Source organism: Zootoca vivipara, chromosome 11, assembly GCF_965207765.1.
Source record: "Zootoca vivipara chromosome 11, rZooViv2.hap1.1, whole genome shotgun sequence".
NCBI classification, from domain to species: domain Eukaryota; kingdom Metazoa; phylum Chordata; class Lepidosauria; order Squamata; family Lacertidae; genus Zootoca; species Zootoca vivipara.
Window position 1 is genome coordinate 32387228 of NC_142594.1, and position 22658 is coordinate 32409885.

At 39.3% G+C, this 22658-nt stretch overlaps 1 protein-coding gene across 1 annotated transcript; it reads left to right on the forward strand.

Annotated features, from left to right (window-relative positions):
- Positions 1–42: 42 nt before the first annotated feature.
- PEX1 (peroxisomal biogenesis factor 1) lies at positions 43–21120 on the forward strand. The gene is made up of 24 exons (XM_035129027.3): positions 43–294; positions 2408–2551; positions 3686–3769; positions 3996–4110; positions 4197–4960; positions 5543–5662; positions 6459–6576; positions 6946–7046; positions 7845–7939; positions 8510–8642; positions 9066–9162; positions 10707–10877; positions 11705–11859; positions 12102–12291; positions 12394–12560; positions 14311–14445; positions 15050–15114; positions 15324–15466; positions 15548–15651; positions 16278–16454; positions 17565–17795; positions 18359–18547; positions 19271–19401; positions 20842–21120. The coding sequence occupies exons 1-24, from the start codon at positions 181–183 to the stop codon at positions 20921–20923; spliced, it is 3825 nt and encodes a 1274-aa protein (XP_034984918.2). The 5' UTR covers positions 43–180; the 3' UTR covers positions 20924–21120.
- The last annotated feature ends 1538 nt before the right edge of the window (positions 21121–22658 follow it).

Sequence of the window (22658 nt, forward strand, 5' to 3'; positions counted from 1 at the left end):
CAGGAAACAAAACAAGGGCCGAACCGCTTCAGCCAATCACAGCGAGTAGGCAAAGAGGGTGGGCCGCTCGAGAAGCCGGAAGGAACAGCGGCAGCAGCAGTAGCAGCAGCAAGTACATGTAGTCCGGCCCTTAGCGCGAGCCGCACGGGGCTCTGCGCGCTCACAGGGCCGGCACCTGCCATGTGGGGGGTGGGAGGCCCCGGGGCAGCTGCGGCGAGCGTCTCCTTGAGCGGCGCCCGGGACTGCTTCCTGCACCTGCCGCCTGGGTTGGCTTCCAGCCTCCGTCTGCAGCAGGTACAGGAACGCGGGGGAGGGCGGCTTTATCCGGGGCCCGGGCAGAGAGGATCACGGGAATTCGCCCTGGCTCGTTTCTCTGAGGATCTTTTCTATCTCCTCAGCCAGTCTCTCTCTCTCTCTCCCCCCCCCCCGTCTCGTTCACACGTTTGCTCGCCTCGTCTTCTTCTTGTGACGTTCAGTCGCCCTCTTTCTTTCTCGTCAGCCTTTCCATCGTCCTGGCGTCCCGTTGCTATGGCAGCAGTGGGGAATGGGGGGCTCGGGGGAATCCTCTTTGCCCTCCAGCATCTTGGCGCTATGGGGTGTGGTTCTTAAGTGGCTGGGTTCATGATACAACGGGGCCTGTGAGAGACTTTATTCGCAGGGCAGAAGGTAGAAGGATACAAAATTATAGGTTCTTGTTATGTCACGCTCATTATGTCGCCACTGCAGCTTTTAGGAATGAGAGAACCTGCCATCCTTTCTTTAGCTTCCCACAGTTCATAAAGGAACAGGTGTCCCATATCTGACACTGTCGCTCACTTTCACCGATTCCCCCCCCCCCCGTTTACTTTATATAGGGTACAACAGCTACTGCATCAAATTAGGAGATGCTCTTCTGTAAGGGTCCTGATAACACCAGTGGAATGAAATCTTAACTTCAGTGCAAAGAAGAATTATGTGAAATGATTTTTCCATTCCATCTTGCAAATATTCTTGAAATGAACTACAGACATTGAAATTAATTAAAAACTCAATTTATTGAATTTCTCTGCTTCATAAAGCAACAAAAATAGGCTTTCTGTGTCTAAATAAATGCTCTCAATAAAAAACAGTTTTAAAGATTATTAAAATCAATAGTAGCCTAAAAAGATATAAAACATAGGTCACTAATGCACTTTCAGTGGTACACCCTTGAATCGTGGAGGATATTGGTCAGGCTTGTTAGGCTTCACTGTTTCCTGTTAGTGGTCTCTGTAGCATCTTTCTTCCCCATATATATTACCGTTGCCAGAAGGTCTGAACTGTTCACTTGCAGAGGGTTCCCTCACTCCATCCCTATGTCCGTTTTATCTCCCTCTCTTCCTGCCACCCCATCCACCCTTCTTTTCTCCAGTCACCTCCCACTTGCATAAAATTAGGCAAAGAGTCACATGTTCCCCACCCCTGAATTGAATTGAATTGTACAGTACAGCAGGTTAACAGGCATGTGTTAATGACAAAAGAACATTGTAGAACTGTGCCTTCATCTACAAAGATGTATATCTTTGTAGATGAAGGCACAGTTCCACAATGTTCTTTTGTCTTTAACACATGCCTGTTAACCTGCTGCAACATTGTTAGGTGTTTCGCCATTGTACTATATTGGTGTTGGGAATCCTTGTATAAAACGTAAATGTGCGTATGAAATAAGGGCCGAAAAGCATTTGGAATTTCTACATGATGAGTATGACCAAATTGTGTACAAACTGCAAGACTCTTGGCCTGGTTCAGCAGTTGGGCACAAAGGCTTCAGAGTTTGTGGAACTCTACCAACCACAGCAATTCCTCCATTTGTTTCAGTAGAGGGATCTGACTGTCTGTGTGGACATCTCTTTGGACACATTGGTCATTTTCTCAATTGAAGTAGATGAGGCAGCCCATTCATAGAAAAGCTCTGCACATGCATCCATTCAAACACAGGACTGCACTAATTTCGTTAGCATTCCCGCAAAATAATTTTTTTTATAGAATTGTACAGTTGGAAGGTACCCTGAGGGTCATCTAGTCCAACCCCCTGCAATGCAGGAATCTCAACTAAAGCATACATGACAGCCATACACCTCTTTAAAATCTCCAAGGAAGGAGAGTCTGCCAGCTGTCATGGAAGTCTGTTCCACTGTCGGAACAGCTCTTGCATTTACTGTACTTATTTGCTCAAACGTAAAAGATACACTAATCACATTAGTGTTCCAAAATAATGTATGTTTTCTACAAGATTAATATCCTGTAGATAAGAAATGTACAGAAATGTGTCATATAATAATTCTTAATGCTATTTGCGCACTCTCATATAGATAGCTGGAAAAAGAATTATGGGTACTACAGGCTGCTATGCTATTTAACATCTATCTGTTTTCTGTGGTATTAACAGGATCAAGCTGTGAAAGCTTCTTGGGGCAATCAGCCTGTTTTCTTTGGCTGGACAGAAATCAGAAATTGTGGTCAGCATGCTGGAAATGTTGTAGAAATGAACAGACAACTGGCAGAGAAACTTGGCATCAAAGATGGGCAACAGGTTTGGAATGTCGACTTTTATTTTCTTGCCTGGACTAGAATATTAAACTAGGCAAATATATTTCATAATCATTGGTCTCCATCTGTCTACTGAGTAATGTCAAAATTCTTATTAGTATAGCTTTTGCAAATAAATAAGGTTTTTATTTTGGTATGAGCTTTCGTGTGCATGCACACTTCTTCAGGTATCTGAAGAAGTGTGCATGCACACGAAAGCTCATACCAAAATAAAAACCTAGTTGGTCTTTAAGGTGCTACTGAAGGAATTTTTTTATTTTACTTCGACCCAGACCAACACGGCTACCTACCTGTAACCAAATAAATAAGGGTTCAGCAAACCTGGAGCTGGTGTTTAACATTTAGGGTAACATTGAAAATGGGACAAAAATATAGACCAAGTAATTTTTGAATGAGTCTTTTTCTATGGCTTCTATTCATTTGTACATTTTTGTTTCCTTTGTATCTGCAAAATATGCAGGCCCCAGTTTTAGGTTCTTTGTATTCAGCTGTGCAAAGGCAGCTGTGTGCAAAGATATCAATGACAGACGGAGAGTACTGTTAGTTTTGCCAGTTATGATCTGTGATGAGAAACAGCAGTGACTGGAATCAGCCTTCCCCCTTCCCAAAAGTTTATCAGAACTGAAAGTACTTGTTTGAAAGCTTATGTACACAACCCCGGTTCTAAAAGCTGGGATTTCTCCTTCCTTGCCTGGCACAGCATGCACTTATTTCTACAGGACCTAATCAAGAAATATATAATGATGTTGAGAGCTGCTTCCATGCATGAAATACAGCTGTTCTGTATCAGGGTGATTTGTTCATATTTAGTGAGTTGATTGATACATGAACATGTAAAAGTGTCTTCTATCCAACCTCTTAGCATTTGACAATGTCCTGAACCAAGTCGCAAACTGCTTTTTAAAGGAAGGCTGGGAAATGGTTGTTGATTTTCCAAGGGGAACAAGCAACACTGCTGAACAATAAATGGTGAAAAACTTATAATGCAATTTGGTTACATGCAAGTGCTTGTGGTTCATCCCCATTGTCAGCAACTCCATGATTCACTTCATCTCCACTGCATTGTTTATGTAAATATATTGAGAGTATTTTTTCAAAAAGGTTTATTGTCTGGCAGATCTTCCTCGAGCCCTGTTCTCAAGTCTTGTCCTGTCAGCAAGTAGAAGTGGAACCCCTCTCAGCAGATGATTGGGAGATCCTGGTAATACAGAAATTTAAATTATTTAGCTCTCCTAATGCTTTTAAACAGGGTGGTGGTCTTCATTCCTGTCCTCTCTCACCCCACCCCCTTTCTAATGTTTTTTTCTGTGTGTTTGCTATTGTTGTTTTCCTTATGGTTCAGATCCAGTTTAGTATACAAATTTCATTATGAAACACAAATGAGTTCTAATACGAAATCTTTTCTAACATTCTGCAATGTATTGTAGGAGCTGCATGCTTTCTCACTTGAAAGCCATCTTCTTGACCAAATTCGAATAGTGTTTCCCAAAGCTGTCTTCCCAGTTTGGGTTGAACAACACACTTGTATTTATATCCAGATTGGTAAGTGTTCATGCAAGTCTTCCTACAACATTGCAGAAATAATTGTAAGGTGGCATATGTATTAACTTTCCCCTCTTTAATTCCAGTTACTCTAAAACCTGCTGCTCTTTATGGGAGACTGGAAGCTCGTACAGAGCTTTTCATACGCCCCAAAGTACGTCAGTATGAAGGAACTTCCACCACGCTGCCTTCCCCAAAAAGTGACATCTTACAGGACAATGTTCCTAAAACCATGTTGGATCCAAGAGCAACAACTAAGGAATTATGTGCTAAAGAAACTAATTTAAATATGGGAGTCCAAGGGCCTAAGCCAGATGTAAAGGCATCATTAACTGCAAGTGTCCTGCCAAACATATGGAATTTAATTGGGAACATTTTCTCTTCTGACAAAGAGCAGGAGGCTTCTCGTGACACAGGTGAACTGAATGCTGCCAAAGATGGGCTGTTAAACTTGATTCACATGGATTCTGTTTTCAGAGTATGCCAGATTCAGCCCCCCAGTGTGCAAAATACATTGGCAACATGTACGTTTCAGAAATGCAATGCCATTCATGTATTTCCATGGAATCTAGAATTCCCTGCTTTGGAAGCTAATATTAAAGTGTCTTACGGGAAAATCACTACACTGCTCTCTCCAAGACAGCAGCATCAAGAGTCAAAGCAGAATCCAATGTCAAAGAAAGAAAAACAGATGATCAATGGAGAAGACAAAGAGCAATCCGACCCTAGTAAAAGTCAAGAATCCAATAAGATATCTATTGTACAAATAATATGGAATGGATTTGAGGATCTAAAGAGTGCTATAATATGTAATAACAACATGGAACAACTGCATGTCGGAAGAGTTTGGGTTAGTCCAATTTCAGAAGCCTACAAAAGATTAAAGATTTTAAGTCAAGTGTTGAATCGTTTAATGCTGCATTTTTTTAAATGGTTACCTGGAAATAAGATCTACAGATTATAGTGGATTATTTATAAAGAAGTGTCCTCAGGATCACAGTGCTACCATCTCCAAGCCACAATAGTTGTCTTATAATAGTTCCATTAACTTCAATAGGGTCTATTCTGACAACAACAACAACAATTAATAATTTATTTGTACCTCGCCCATCTGACTGGGTTGCCCCAGCCACTCTGGGTGGGGCCCAACATTCAGTTTCAAACCATTTCTTCTTTTTTAAAAATATACATGTCTGGTTTGTTTGATTTAATTGAAATCGTTATACTCCCTTACTAACTGAAACTGAGGAGGCTTAAATTACATTTGATGGACAGTCAGGGTATTTGAAATCTTTAAGAACATTTGAAATCTTAAATAATTAAGTTATTCTTAAGTTATACAAACTTCAAGCACAACACTGGTGGATATACTTTTGAAGGTGAAACAGCATTTATTTTTTCATATTTCTTGTTTTTCTTAACTTTATTTCAGATACCAGAAGGGTTGAGAGGGAGACTACACATAGAAATGCATTCAGCTGTCAGAATCACATCAGTGAACTTGGATCCTAAAATTCCATCATCTATTAAATTGTATCCCAAAAAATCTTTAGTGAGTTTGCATTCTTTACCATAATTATTTGTTAAGCTGCTTCCATGTGTCTTTACAAGTTTGTGAAATTCATATTGCGTTATGCTATTATTTCAGACAATTTATTCCAAAGGCATTATCAACCTACAGTTACCAGTTCTTCATAAGAATATAAGGAGTTTATTTAGACCAGGGGTAGGCAACCTAAGGCCAGGGGGCCAGATGCGGCCCAATCGCCTTCTCAATCCGCCCCGTGGACGGTCCAGGAATCAGCATGTTTTTACATGAGTAGAATGTGTCCTTTTATTTAAAATGCACCTCTGGGTTATTTGTGGGGCCTGCCTGGAGTTTTTACATGAGTAGAATGTGTGTTTTTATTTAAAATGCACCTCTGGGTTATTTGTGGGGCATAGGAATTGGTTCATTATTTTTTTCCAAAATATAGTCCGGCCCACCACATGGTCTGAGGGATGGTGGACCGGCCCATGGCTGAAAAAGTTTTCTGACCCCCGATTTACATTGTTGAGGAGCAATAATGTCACAAGTGAACTAAAATGGTTATTGTATATACAATTAAGGGCTTGAACACTATCAAATCAAATATTTAAACTTTTTTCCAGTATAGATTTTTCCTTAGGAAATAATAAAGATATCATATTTTGGATAAAATTGGGGCCACTAGTAAATCCTCAGATGACTTGCCTCAGTTCTTAGCATTTCTGACCCTTGTATACTTGAATGAGCAAATGTTTATTGTGTGAAAGTGTTAGGAATTTTTACTGAACTAACAATGCTTCTCATCCATTCTTCATTTTAGAATAAAGATATCAGTGACGATGAAATTAAAAATGCCTTTAATTTGTGGATAGAGGATTATAGCAAACTTCCCTTGCTAATAGCAGGCACAAATGATATACAATTAGCTCTTAAAGATGGTAAGCTGAACTGCCCTCAGCAGTGATTGTGAATATATTTCTACCCAATTATGAAAATATATTTGATTTTTTAAAAATCACTAATTAAAATCATTGTCTTTTCAATCTGTTACTTAGCTTTTGTATTTAAATAAAGGTGTTCCCAATAAATAAAGACCCATACTCTCAGCTATGGTTAACCATTTAATGCGTCTTTGCCAGTGAAATAAAGTGTGATCAAAGCTTTTAGCCACAAAAAATTCTTACATACACATTGGAACACTTTTGCATGAGCTAGGGGTTGCCAGTGTATAATACAGGATCTACAAGGTATTAAAAATTACTATTTTGTATCAGAAGCAAATTGATGTGTCCATTATGTTTTGAAAGGTATGGAGGACTTTGTCCTCAGTGTCATTACTTCTGAAGAGGAGAAGGCAAAAAACACTTACATCCTGAGTCCCAGCTTGTTGCAGAAGACAAATATGCAAGTAAATATCACTTATTTCAGGTATCCAATAACTTAAATTATATCAACAGTGCAATTCTGTTTATTGGGGTAATTTTTGTATTCATTTTGGTATTTGACTCAATGTACATGAAGCATTGCAGGAGAGGAGAACCTTATGATAATCTGTATGTAAATTCAGTCACAATGAGCATCATTGGATGATAAATTCAAGTTCCCTTAGAAGAGTAAAAAAGGTTTTGCAGCAACCTGCCCCCTTTTCCAAAGCGAGCTTGTAGTTCTCTCACTTCCTGTGTTTATTGTTTTCTTATTTTCAGTTTTCTATATTATAATGACAACTTCAATTTTCATTGTAGAATTGATGGGGTGAAAACTCTACAGCAGCTTTCCTACTTCTACTGCCAACCAGATGTTTTGGACTACAGGTCCCACTGCCCTTGACCATTGGCCATGCTGAATGGGACTGCTGGGAGTTTTAGTTCAAAACTTCTGGAGAGTATTGGGTTGGGGGAGGCTGCCACAGAGTGTGGATGGATTTGAAATACAAGGAAATCTGAAAATCACATAGTATTTTAAATGTAGTGTAATAATTAGATACTTTTCTAAAATTGTTTATGGCTATCTATCCAAAGGACCAACCCACTACAATCCTCAGCTTCTTGGGAGACAAGTTTCTTCTATGTGATTTCTTACAGTAAAATCCCATTCTGAATTTTATTGGAGTATGTATTCAGTATTTCTTTACATAAACACACACACACACACACACACCATGTTCTAAAAAGTCACTTCTAAATAGTGACTGTCTTCTTTTGTGTAGGTTCTGGTACATCCTGTGACCTCAGTAGCCAATGGCAGTGGTGCACAATCTTCTTGTGAGCAGCAGCTTCCATGGTTTGGTCTGAACTGTTTAGGGTGAGACATTTTAATACTATCACAAATTAGATTTAAAAAATCAACAATAAAAAGCTGTGCAAAAATAAATATTAAATGTGTAATATAAATATGAAGCATTTTAGATGTCAATAACGTTGTAGCTAAAGAGAACATTAGATTTTATTAGCCCTAGAGTCCTGTCAAGATTCAAACACACATATTGTTCTAATCACATGACTCAGAAATTGGGCAAGTATTTGGCACACCTGTGCCCTCTAATACAGGTTTTGCTGGTGTGGTTGGTCTATCTGAACACACATACAATGGGGTGCAGCAAATAATGCAGTCGTATGCAGGATTATTTCTTCACATACATGGAAACCTTTTGCAAAATGAATGATTGACATACTTAATGGCAGACAGTATTCTGCACTTGCCACCAGTGTGTGCAGTACAGTAGCAAATATTGCAGCTGGGTCATTGGCTACAGTTCTATAAATAATCGAGACAGAGAGTACTCTAAAATAGCCAAGCTTTTCATTTTATACGATTTAATTTGACTACAGTACATTGAGAGGGCACTCAATTCTGTTAACATTTCCTTTGCAGAGGAGTTGATAATTTAGCAGTATCGTCTTTGAAGCATGTATCTCACAGCCTTTTGAAACGACCACTGTCTCAAAAGCTTGCTCCCATATCTGCAGGACTATGCAGTGGAGGTATCCTGGTTACTGGAGCAAAGGTAAAACTTTTACATTTCTCTGTTTTAGCACCCAATAAATTTGGGGTTCTATCATTAGTCCAATTCAAGTGGTTGTCAATCTTTCTGGGCGTGTGAGTACATTTAGAATTTTGGGAGAGTGCCATGGAGATTCCTCTATCTGCATGCTTCTCTCCCTCCACCCTTGGATCACTTTCCCCTTACCCCCTAGATAGAGAGGAAGAAAGCAAAATGTGATTGTGCATGCACACATACACACTTTGTTTTTCCAAGGGCTATAAATCAACATTGGATCTGGTAGACGTGAACAAATTGCATTGAATCTGCATGATTTTACACCATCAGGTTAAATATTACAGAAATAGAAAACCATAGTAGCAAACTTTGATAGTTTTTCAATCTGGGTATTATTTTAGGAGTTTTTAGCCCTAATTTATTTTACAGGGAAGTGGCAAGACAACTTTAGCAAAAGCCATCTGCAAAGAAGCATTTGATAGACTGGATGCCCATGTGGAAGTAGTTAACTGCAAAGCTTTAAGAGGTATGAGTACAACTGTCTCCCTTCTTGTAGGATTTTCAGAATACAATTAAACTAAAAGGGTAAGTTACCAAGTTTTACCTTTTCAGTGGTGACTGCCAGCTTGTGGACTGCTCTACCCAGGGAGACATGCCTAGCGCCATCCTTATCTGTTTTTGGGCACCAGGTGAATACTTCTTTCTTAATGGTGGCATTGTGGCCTCTTTTAGTTGGGTGAGATCAGCAAGTCCTGATCTATTTTATCTGTTCAGCTTGGTTTTTAGATTTTTATTGGAAGTTCTTTATTTGGTTTTAATGTAAGTTGCTTTGGGTCATTTTGTGAGAAGAGCAACTAACAAATATACTAAATAAATACTATTCCTAGTGTTTTTGTTTATCATAGCAACAACTGGTAAGAGTTGGGCCATATTGAAAATGTGTCTTGTCTGTAGCCACCCAGTAGGTTTGAACTACCGTAGGGTCTTATGCCCAAACCCTGTGTCCCACCCCACTGGTTTAATATTAACATTTTAGGCCTTGCTGTTATCGGATTGGTCACAAACAGGTAGGAGTCAGTGATAGCATAACTGCAGAAGACCTGGGCCACCAAGCCCCCCCCCCCCCCCCGGTAAGCCTCTGCCGGGTGTCTTCTGCCTCCGGTAACCAGCTGTAACACGATCCAGGCTCCTTGGAGTCTGGACACGTTATCTGCAGAGTCCATTCCAGCAATCAGCGTGGTTTGGCAGCAGCAGCAGCAGCAAAGAAGACTCAGAGAGAAGTCCTTGCATACTGTATTTACAAGCATTTATTCTAAAGCATCTCAGAAGCAAGACAAAACGTGTCTGTCACCACCAGCAAAGCAAAAGCAAGAGAACTAACATTACAATAGTACAACAAACGGAAGTATACATCATGTGATACATTCAACATCCTCTTCCAAGCCTGTTCCTGTTTAAGGTGGAACAGAATCTACTATGAAATCCTAAGAGTCAGAACCTTCCTGTTTTAAAAAATCTCTTTCAAAAGCAGCATCAAGAATATTGTCTGGGCCTTCCTTCCCTCTTCCCTCTCCCCACTTCCCCCCATTTTGAAATATGTGATCTATTTATATTATTATGTGTTATGTCTCTGATGTTTGTACTACTTCATTTTGTGTCAATTAAGATGCAGTCCTGTGCACACTTAACTGGGAAAAAGTTCCATTGAACTCAGTTTATTTTATTTATTTATGTAAAATAGGCTAGTGTATTCATCAAATATTGCTGATGGAGGACTGAGGCTGAGAGAATGGCTTGCCTGTGACCAATTCTGTAAGTTTATGGCAGCAGAGTGACTCAGACTAGTGAATTATATTATTCTGCACCAGCTCTCCTTATATGTTCAGCAGATAGTAGATAGGAAATATCTTAAAGGAGATCCACAATAGGGTAATTTTAAGACCTCTTGGTGTAATGAAAATGTCAAATGCAAGCTAGTCTCTGACCCATAATCTTGCCAAATCATAGATTGTATTGGAAATTAGCACATTTTTCTTCTGTGTCGTTCTAATCACTATATTTGTTTTTCAGGAAAGAGATTAGAAAACATACGGAAAAAACTGGAAGAAGTTTTTCTAGAGGCAGGATGGAAACAACCATCTGTTGTTTTGCTAGATGACCTTGATCACATAGTTGGAGTACCCCTTGCTCCGGAGCATGAGAACAGTCCTGAAGCTGTCCAGAGTACTCGCCTTGCTCATGGTAATGGTTTACCAACTATTACTGAGTTGTTTTGGCTTTAACAGTCCTGTGTTTGGAAACATTTGCAAGGTCCTGAATAGATCACAATGTGTTGTTCATATCTTCATGAAAGCTAGCAATATTTTAAACTTTGAAATGAATTTTCCACGCAATGTGGAGAAAACCACATTCCCTGCTCCTCTTGATCTGTGCGGATCGACTGCGGAATGGGGAGCTCTGTTGCTTGTTTTTAGATGTGCTCTGATATGTGTGTGAAAGAGTATGCAATGGCCACGGCTGTACTTTTTGCTACACCCACTGCTGCCATGCAGTCCCCAGGCTAAAAAGAATAGCCACCTCTTGGAATGTGCCCTGGCCCAAGTAATACTGATCTTTAGCTTTTGAATGCTTCTGAAATAAACAGCATAATCCAGCACTTGCATAGTGTTAGTAATTAGCACAACTCTACATAGTATGTCTGTATTTGCGGGTTATAAACAATATATTCAGCTTTTGGTACAATGTTATGGTTATGATTTATTCTTGTATATTAAAGCTGTAATTCTTTATATGGAAGTAAGCCCACTGAATTCCAGGGGACTTACTTGTGAGTAGATAAGTATATGCTTGTGCTGTAATACTTCTGGATACAGTATGGGAATGTGCTTTGTTAGGTTATTAACAGCTGATACAAACAAAATTTCAAGCTTCTGGAACTTTATTGGAACAGACAATGCACTGAAATAAAAGAAGATGCTGTTTTTGTAACACTAAAATTGAGAGGTAGCTGCTATTTTATATGGCCATCAATCCATAAAGTTTGAATTGATTTGTATTTCTGTTCCTAGTTTTGACAGATATGATAAAAGAAGTTATTTCTGTGCACAGTTTGATTGCACTCATTGCCACAAGCCTATCTGAACAGTCACTACACTCTTCCATGATTTCTGCTCAAGGAATTCACATATTTCAATGTTTCCAACATATCCAGGCTCCAAATCAGGTAAAAGCAATAAATTATGTTTTAATCAAAGCATCTTAAAACCATACAATCTAATTCCAAGTAATTTTGTTTAACATCTTGGTATAAAAGTTATATTGTATGTTGAATGCACAGATCTGTATTTTTTTTTATTTCTTCAGAATCTGTAACTTTTCATTCATTTGAAATTTGGCCAGTCTTCTTATTTTTCTTCAGTTCTTCGAAGTTAGGCTACTGATAAATTTGCTGTATTTTTTCCCCAGGGACAAAGGTGTGAAATACTTCGTTCCATAATAAAAAATAAACTTGACTCCAATATAGACAGGTTTTGTAATCTTGATCTCCATCTAATTGCAAAGGAAGCAGAAGGATTTGTAGCTAGAGATCTGACAATGTTAGTTGAACGTGCTGTACACTCATCTGTTTCTAGCAAAGGAACGTGTAAAAAAGAAGGTATGTATAATTTATGAAGTATTCAGAAAAAAACGTGTATAATATAATGTAATATTTCGGTGTAAAAAATCGTAAAGTGAATGTGTTTATCCATTTTAACAGATTTGATTCTGTCAACATCAGACTTCCAAAAAGCTTTAGAAGGTTTTACCCCAACATCTTTGAGAAACGTTAACCTCCATAAGCCTCAGGAGTTTGGCTGGGAGAGAATTGGTGGCCTCAAGGAGATACAACAAGTGCTTATAGATACTATCCAATTACCTGCCAAGGTACTTTTCTCTTACAGTTGTGTCTGCCACTGGTAGGTGTTTGTAGGAACACAGACCTTTGACGGTTCTGGCTTAAGGGGTGACAGCTTCTTAAATCAAAATGGACAAATATGCACCCTTGGTACAGCCATTTCTCATTCATATGTAAGTTTGCAGAAGCTGGAAAGGAGAACGGTACAGCTTCAGCAATAGTATGTTAAAAGGCATAAACTAGAAGATCATCCCTGACGGTTAGCGCAGAGCTGAGGAAAGAATGAAGATACAACAGCTGAGGATTATTAAGACAGAAAGGTTCATGAAGAAGCCTGTGTGGCTTATCTACCTCAGATCATTGAATGACTACCGGAGTGCACAGTGTGGGAGGCAGTTATCCAGAGTTGCCAGCAGGGAGCAGCATGTCAGCCAGGCCCAGGGACAGTGCGGGGCATCACCCTGCCTTGTCCCTCTACTTTCTGGTACATGGCAATGGTGCTGCTCCCAGGAGGCCAGGTTAATAATGGCACCCCTCTTCATCAGTGGCTGTGAGGGGTGTCTTCTCCTTATCTTCAGCTGCCTTGCACCAGGCATAGTGAAAAAATGCATACTTCTTATGTGTGCCAAATCCATGCTATACATACACACACACACACACACACACACATATATATATATATATATTCCAGTTTTATGGGGTAAATGTGGCATTCTTTGGACTCTATGAATGCAGACTCTATTTGTTGTCAATATGAGGTAGGGAAGGTATACCACTATATGTGTAGGGATCCGTACATACCACATTTGAAGTAGTTATGAACAGGACCACAGAAATAAAACTTGTGTGTTTTGTTTTTGTCTATATCAATAATATGTATATGGCTCTTTGATCATTATTGGACTGTTTCATAATGCTCATGCCCCAGCAGACGACTGAAGCCTGGAAATGCAGAAAAACACCTGTTAAAAAAATACCTGATAAAATACTCATGTAAATGTTAGTCTATATATAGATGCATTTAGTCGCATTTCAAAATAAGCATAGAGATGTGATGGTGACTCACTGGTTCCACCACAGATATGGATTTTGCCAAAATTTATATTATGGAGCATATCATAATAGTAATTATGGAACTACATGAATAATAATAGTGTTAGGGTTATGAATTATTATTGTTATTCATTTCATTTCTATACCACTTAAAGTTTTTAAAGAAAAAAAATCTCAAAGCCATTTACAGTCTGCATTGACACATCAAAGAAAACGATCCAGAATAAAACATTACTGATATAAAACATTACTGAAGAAAGTCAAGTATACACTCAAAGCAACATAATTAACAGGATATACTAAAATATTACCTTAAAGGTTTCAAACAAAACATTACAAAAGAGGTCAGTGACTGAGTGCACATTTAACACAGCAAAGTTAACGAAAAACAATAATATTAAACAATTCAAAAGAAAACAGTGCTAAAGAAAGCCAAATTTAAAATGCACATTTAAAGCAGCGTAATTAGCAAGATAATAAACATCATCAATAAGCATAGAGCATAACTGCTGTTGTTGCTGCCAGTCCTGCCAATGGTGGTTCATGGTGGGTGGTGGCTGTGCAAGCTCAGGATCCATGACCTCGGTCTGGCCTCTTCAGCATACTGTAGACTGAATCCAATTTTTCACTTAGCTAGCCTGCACAGAGGTTCTTTAACAGGTGTTGTTAAGTGATTGTATACTTTTTAAAGCAGATGCAATTTCTAAAGACTCTGTATGTTTTCAGTATCCAGAATTATTTGCAAACCTGCCCATAAGACAAAGAAGAGGAATCTTACTATATGGGGCTCCAGGAACAGGGAAAACTTTGTTAGCAGGTGTAGTTGCCCGAGAAAGTGGAATGAATTTTATCAGCATCAAGGTAAGAATTTGAGATTTTTCAGAATTTATTGCAATAACTGAAAATACTGAAATGTGTTCCGTAAGTCAGAATCCAATAAGGTGATAAAATTTATATGCTACAGTTTGGCTTTCAGGAGCTATCTGGATTATGACCCATGGTATTTAGCCTAAAGAAAATAGTCCAACTTTCTATACAAAGTTCAACTCCAATTCCAAATCAACACAGTTCATACAGCAACCGTAAACCCTTGGGCAAAGTAGCTTCAATTTTGCCATAGATATTTTTTTGGGCACACTACTTAATGGGTTTCAATTCCTTTCTGTCCTTCTGTGTGTTTGTTCTCCCCCCTCCCTCTGCCTGCCCGCTCTTTAATAAGCAGTGTTAACGTGATCCCAGTAGAGTAGATCATAAGTAGAAACTACTGGACCAGTCTCATGTTCAAGGTATGTACCTTTGGAAACCTATATTTTGTAATGTTTTTAAACAGTTTGTAATTGCCATAGCACAAACAGTACTTTATTACATACAGTATGTTATGCCACAGTTTATACACTTTATAAGTATTAATTAAATAGCTCCGGTTCCAGAGAATACTCTTCTCTCTCTCTCTCTCTTTTTACAGGGACCAGAACTGCTCAGCAAATACATTGGAGCAAGTGAACAAGCAGTTCGAGATGTATTTAACAGGTTAGATCCAGATTTGTGGTGTTGCTGATAGATTCTGTTTTTGTAAGTAGTGCTGAAAATAGATGCTGGATTTGTAATGTGGAGAAGAAACAGGCTTAGTAAGTGTATGTTGGGGAGGTGTGAATTAACAAGACTTGCTGATATCACATGTCCAATCTTGGCAGGGTCAGTTCATTCCTTTTGTCCTAGCTGTGTTGTATTTATTGCAGAGCACAGGCAGCCAAGCCTTGCATACTTTTCTTTGATGAATTTGATTCCCTTGCTCCTCGAAGAGGTCATGATAACACTGGTGTAACTGACCGCGTCGTTAATCAACTGCTGACTCAACTAGATGGAGTAGAAGGCTTAGAAGGTAATGATCAAATCATCTCTGTTTCTTCCAGGAAAAGGTTAACCTGGCATTTTATTAATAAATTCTCTTTCTTTTTCTAAGGAGTTTATGTACTAGCGGCCACTAGTCGCCCTGATTTGATTGACCCTGCTCTGTTGAGACCAGGCCGATTGGATAAGTGTCTGTATTGTCCACCTCCTGATCAGGTAAGAAACAAAACACTGTACCAAATATTGAAAGGAAGACAGACAAACTGAATCTTACTCACTTCTATGTGGATTCATGTCCATTCCATGCTATCGATGGCTGAGTTTCCATGAACATAAAATGAAGTTGTTTTGAAACAGATTCAAGTTTGATTTTATTTTACTTTTTCATTAGATTGGTGCAGAAATTATGATGGTGATGGTAAAATTCTATGTCAAGGCAATGATCTTGCATAGTCTAAGGATTTCTCTCAGGCCTTTCTCAACTTAGCTTTGATGCTGTCATCTGTAGGCATTGGTGTGTCTATTCTATGATCTACAGGTGTGTTAAAAAAAAAGATCAGAATGTGGTAGTGGGTACAGAATCTGGCTTCCAGAGAATCTCATTGTGCTATTATAAAAAGCAAGTTGCAAGCCCTTATGGTTGAGAAGAGAGGCTTGAAAATGTATGGAAAATTAATTCAAAATAATGTTTACATCACTGGGTCCTTCCACATGTTTTAGTTTCTCCAGTGCCCTTTTCCTTATTGGAAAAATACACAGAAGACTGAAAAACAAAACATTAAGTACTGTCTAAGGGCAAGAAATCAGTATTTTATTAACAGGATTACTTCTAATTTCCTTAGGCTTCCCGATTGGAAATTTTAAGAGCACTGAGTCATTCTCTCCCTCTGGCACATGATGTGGATTTTCAGCATTTGGCAGAAAAAACGGAACATTTCACAGGAGCAGACCTAAAAGCTTTACTGTATAATGCACAATTGGAGGCCGTGCATGCTAATTTTGGTTCAACTTTGCCCCAAGTAAGTGCACTGAAATTTAAAGGATTTCCTTAAAAATCCTTAGGAGTTTGCTACCCATAATAATTTTGAATGGTAAAATTATTTCTCACTAATAATTTTAGGCTGCTTTTTCCAGGCAAATAACAAATCCCAAATGACTTGCATTCCAAATATCCAAAGGAAATACAGTAATACCGTATAACATTTCAGACTTAAAACTAAAACTGATCAACATTCTTTTTTTTTTAACAGAGCCAAAAATAATGCTACTCAACCAAACCATCATGCCTGGAAGGCCAGTTGAGAAAGATAGTTCTTCATGGCCTTCTGGAAACCCTGAGACATAGAAATTTGATGTAGGTCCATGGGCAGATTCTTTCCCTTGTGGCCACTCAGCTTAGCAATCTAGGGGATAGGCATACCAGGGGAGATGCCAAAGCAGATCTTAAAGTGCAGGAAGTCCAGTAGCTTGGCCACAATCTGAAACTGGTAACCTGGGCACTAAAATACTTAATATTCCAAATAATTTGGCTTTTCAAGAGTGGTGCCTAGAAATGTTATGTGTAGCGATTTGATTGTGATATTGTTGTATGATGAGATCCAAAGATCTGAATTTTAGCATGCCTAAGGATTTATGACTGCTTTTATTTGAACAGCAAATTTATAAACTGAGGATCACAGGGCAGTTTACAATAAAAAAACACATAATAAACAAAACAATAACCCCCACAGTTTAAAAGGCCATAGATTGTTTAATTAGCCAAAAACCTGGGAGAAGAAGAATGTTTCTGCCTGGTGCCTAAAGACATGTAATGAAAGCACCAGATGAGCCTCCCCAAGGAGAGCATTCCACAAATAGGGAGCCACCACAGAAGAGACCCATTCTTGTGTTGCCACCTTCCCTACGTCTTGTGGGGCAGGCACACGAAGAAGAGCCTCAGATGATGAGGGTCCTGGTTTGTTCATATGGCGAGACGTGATCCTTGATATATTGCATTCCTGAGCACACTGCTACCTTCAGCACAATGCTTCCCTGCCAGAAGATCAGAAGATAAAGAGCCACACAGGCATCCAGAATGAGGGGAGTGCTACAGAGTTGGAAATTCTAATTTTTTTAATTTCCATCCGCAGGACATAGGTTCTAGCTCAGATAGCGATCTCAGTCTATCATCGATGGTTTTCTTAAATCAAAGCAGTGGATCAGATGATTCTGCTGGAGATGGAGAAGGAGGCTTGGAGCAATCTCTAGTTTCTCTTGAGATGTGTGAGCTGCTTCCAGAAGATCCAAGGTCCAACATCTATCGTCTTTACTTTGGCAGTTCCTATGAATCAGAGCTCGGCAATGGAACTGCTTCAGAAATGGTAGCTGGCTGCTTTTGCTTAATTTATGCTGTAAAGTCAGAGGAAACATTCTAGCATCTAAATGTAATTGGGGAAAAACAGTGCTAATTCAATCTATGGTATGTCAGTACTGGGTGACAGACATACATTCTGGGTGACAGACATACAGACATAAGTTTTATTATCTTACAGATTACTGATAGGCACTCGTCTAAAATGGCTGGAGATTTTCTATCAAATGCAAGATAAACTTAAAATATGAACTCATTCTTCCTTGACCAAAAGCAGCAACAAGTCCTTGTCTTTTTGGGAAAATAATGAGGACCTGTCCCATCCCCATGAGAATTGATCCAGGGAGAATCTCCTATGAATGCACACTATTTCGAAATGAAACATATTCATACTTAAACTTTCATATTACTAATAAGTTATCTGATCAACAAAATACTTCCTAAAGCTTATATTGTTTGATAATTAACTTTGGTAATGTAACTGTTGTTGTGAAAAACATTACTGAAACCACAAAATTGCTGACTGTAATATTAATGGTAAATGTTACCCCACCCACCCACTTGTCTCTACAGAGTTCTCAGTGTTTCTCAGGACCAAACTCCATAAATCATGATTTAGCTCTGAAGGATCTAGTATCCTATCAGCCCCCAATTCTAAGAACAGCCTTACAGGAAGGTTATCAAGAACTTAATCAAGAACAGATAGAGCAACTCAGGGCTGAAATCAATGCTATCAAGGCCAACTACAGAAGCAAAAATGGGGTATGGAAGACATTTATTTATTAATTCTTTTGAGCTTTAGAAATGTTCTGTTGTAGAAGTAGTAATAGTAACTACTGCAAAGTTTTGCAGCTTCAAAAGAAGCATAGCCTCAGAGAATGTCCCAAAACAGTCAGGCAAACTCACTGGCTCAGTTAAGACATACATCAAACTATAGTTTACAGACCTTAACTATGGTTAGTCGGGACATCCAGATTGGTAGCCCATGGTTTCTGCAAACTGGTTTTGTGTTATTTTCTGATTGACAAACCATGATTACACTTATGCAACATGATTACATGTAATTATTATGTAATCATGTTGCGCTTCCTCTTCAAGTCACCATGCCATGGAGTTGGGATCTCCACATGACAGAATAATTGCATAATTGGCCTGTGGTCAGTTGTGCTGGAGGTTCCTTGACTTCACTATCTCCCCCCTGCCACACACACACACTGTGTAGGGTTGCCAAACGATAGTAACGAAACAACATGTGCCAATTTACCTGCAGAAAGGGTAGCATATTGAGGAAGGCAGGGAAGAAAAAGCACAGCTTAAATCATGGTTTGCCTGTATACACAAGTGTATACACTGTAGTCTGGTCTCTAGTCTATGGTTACTGAAAATCAAATTTAGACCCAACTTATGAACTGAGCCATTGTCAATATCAGGGAGTGAAATACAATATTTTATAGTACCTTCCCTTAATGTGATTTTTTTTTCCAGGAGGAAGTCACTCCTCCATCAACAGTACCCAGCAAGAACACTTTAAACATTACTCAGCTTCACCTGATGACTGCACTTGGAAACACAAAGCCATCTATTAGTCAAGACGACTGGAATAATTTTACTGAACTGTAAGTACGTTCTGTCAAGGAAATCACACAAGTTATTTATTAATATTAAAAAATGCTCACACATGTTCTGGAACAGTTGCTGTTATTAGTCTATTGCCACACAGATACCATTTTCTGTCTTAAGGTGTCTACACTTCCTGAAGACTTTACTGAAGTGTAGTGTGGTGAGAGGTTTCAGTGAAATTGTATGAGAAAGAAGCTGGTTTATACATGCAGCTCTAGAGGCTGCGCTACCAAAGCCTGAAACATAAGTTTTATTATCTTACAGATACTGATAGGCTGGAGTTTTTCTATCAAATGCATATGAAATTTATTTTACATTCCTTTTCGATGGTGGACCCTAAAGTTTGTATCCAGTGGTGTTCTGTCCATTGACAGAAGACTTCCATCAGTGGAAAGGGGAGGCTCCCCCCCCAAAAAAAATCTGCTTGGGGATGGTGGTGCTGGAGGAACCTCTGAAACAGATTTGTAGGGTGGAGCTGCAAGAGGGAGGGAAAATTGCTTGAAATTATCTTCTGTCAGTGTGGGCACCATTTGCTATCACTGTAAAATGTTTGAAATCCCTTTTTAAGCAGGGATGATTGTTGAAGTCATGGTCATGTTGACCTGCCAGCAGCTGTGCTCCTGCATGATTCCAGCCTCACAGCTCCTGCTTCCAATTCCTCGTTGTGACATCCAGGAATATGCTTATCATCTCCCTCAGTTGCCCTTAGTAGTGGCAGCAATTTGTACTGTTGATTGATTGATTGATTGAATTAATATCACACCTTTTTCCTCTGAGGAGCTTAGGGTGGCATACATAGTTCTCCTCCTCATTTATCCCATAGCTGCCAAGTTGTCCCTTTTTTAAGGGAAATTCTCTTATGCTGAATAGGCTTCCTCGCGAGAAAAGGGAAAACTTGGCAGCTATGATTTATCCCCCACAACAACCCAGAGAGGTAGGTTAGACTGAGAGACAGTGACTGGCCCAAGGTCACCCAGTAGGCTCCAGGGCCAAGTGGGAACTTGAACCCTGATCTCCCCGGTCCTAGTTCAGTTCTCTAACCACTACCCCACATTGGCTTGCTAGCTGCTTCTGCTTCCAAGAGAAGTCTGCTGAAGCTTGCCAATGATTGTTAACAAATGTTGTAAAAAGTTTTCTGTGGACATTAAACATTTTCTTAGTTATAGAAGGTTATTTGCTCTGATTGTTATAAGTTTAAAATTCTTATTTAACTATAATGGATTTGTTTATTGCTTGTTAGTTTTCCTGAATGGGGGAGAGGGAGTTGAAGAATGCTAATAAAATTGTTAACTGCTACTTTTAAATCTTTATGCCAAAGAAACTGCTTGGGCATTTCTGGTTTTACTTAAGAGTTTGGCCTTCTTTAGATTTCACCTGAATATTTTTCTTACAAAGCATATTTCTGGTGGTAATGCACTACTATTGTTGTTTTTTAGCTACGATAATTTTCGCAATCCAAAGAGGAAAGGGCCCAGTGGAGCAACTTTCAAACCAGGACAAAAAGTGACATTAGCTTAATTGCTGTTTAATGCGTTTATCCCAAAATAATTTTTAAAGTAAAGCATTTCCATTATTAAATCATATTAAAATATATACCTGCGGGTATGTTAATGCTGAGATGACAAATAATAGATTTCTTTGGAATTGTTGCAAAATTGTTTTACATAATTTTAGTTTTCAGATTATGTCCTCCTAATAAAATATTTGAGATATTATTGGCTGCCTTGTGTTTTAAGTTGTTTTAATTTCCTATTTAGATTAAGCTATCATCTTGGACTGCCTACAGCTCTAGCTGGCTTCAATTCTGATTGCCACCACACCAAAACTAAATATAAAACTGTATGAAGTCATATTCACCCTTCCTGTTCATAAAAGGTAAAGGAGCCCCTGACCATCAGATCCAGTCGTGTCCGACTCTGGGGTTGCGGCGCTCATCTCGCTCTATAGGCCGAGGGAGCCGGCGTTTGTCCGCAGACAGCTTCCGGGTCATGTGGCCAGCATGACAAAGCTGCTTCTGGCGAACCAGAGCAGCGCACGGAAACGCCGTTTACCTTTCCGCCGGAGCGGTCCCTATTTATCTACTTGCACTTTGATGTGCTTTCGAACTGCTAGGTGGGCAGGAGCTGGGACCAAGCAACGGGAGCTCACCCCGTTGCAGGGATTCGAACCGCCGACCTTCTGATCAGCAAGCCCTAGACTCTGTGATTTAACCCACAGCACCACCTGGGTCCCTCTTCCTGTTCATAGTAGGCTTATAAAATCCATGTTGCCAGTATCAGAATTAAGTTACCATTATCTTCAAGAGGCATAGGAGGTGTACATCATATATTCTTGGGGTAGCACCCAGTGTAACCACCTTTCTACTCCTGGCTTTCTTTATGCAAGTAACATGCTAGGGAGAAGGTGTTTCGCAAGATGATGCTACCAATTCAGTTGGGTTGATCTATGCCTAGGCGTGTTGTTGTACAGATGAAAGGATCCCATTATTTGTTTCCAGAATTTACAAAGAATTTTAAGCCGCCATCTAACACAGCTCTGCAACCTAGGTCAGCTTCAAGTGCTTAGAATATTTATCAGATTGTTCCCATTTTTCCCATGACACTGAAATATCTTCAATGTGGCCTGTGGGAGGTGCCCTGGTTTTCATTTCATACAATCTCTAAAGGATTAACAGTTTATATTTAGTCTTTTAGACATTCACAAAGAGTGGCTGTGGTGTCAGTGTCCCTTGGGACAGCAATAGTTGTTATAGCTCCACATGATGTAAATGGAGACAGTACCGGTATCTTTTTGTAAATAGGGAGCCAATTAATTCTGTATATTACTGATCTTTGCCAACCTGGTGTCTTCCATATGTCTTCCATATGTTTTTTACTACAGCTCCCATCAGCCCCAGGTTGGCAAACACCACCAATCATAGAATCATAGAATATGGAAGTTCCCCAGGAATCATCTAGTCCAACCCCCTGCAATGCAGGAAACACAGCTAAAGAATCCCTAAGAGATGGCCATCCAACCTCCTGAGGGAATTGCATCGTCAAATAGCTCTTACTGTCAAAAAGTTCTTCTTCATGTTTAGTAAGAATCTCCTTATCTTGAATCGGGTTCGGGTCCTAGTCTCCAGAGCAGGAAAATTAACAAGCTTGCTCCACCTTCCATGCGACAGCCCTTTAGATATTTGAAGATTGCTACCATATCTCCTCTCAGTCTCTTTTCCAGGCTAAATATGCCCAACTCCCTCAAGCATTCCTCA

What these genes read in the sequence shown, in the direction of transcription:
- PEX1 (XM_035129027.3), top strand. Translation starts at nt 181, where the DNA reads ATGTGGGGGGTGGGAGGCCCCGGGGCAGCTGCGGCGAGCGTCTCCTTG. An exon ending in TTTGGTCTGAACTGTTTAGG is followed by an intron (nt 7,940 to 8,509) that starts GTGAGACATTTT and finishes TTTCCTTTGCAG; the next exon opens with AGGAGTTGATAATTTAGCAG. An exon ending in ATATCCAGGCTCCAAATCAG is followed by an intron (nt 11,860 to 12,101) that starts GTAAAAGCAATA and finishes TTTTTTCCCCAG; the next exon opens with GGACAAAGGTGTGAAATACT.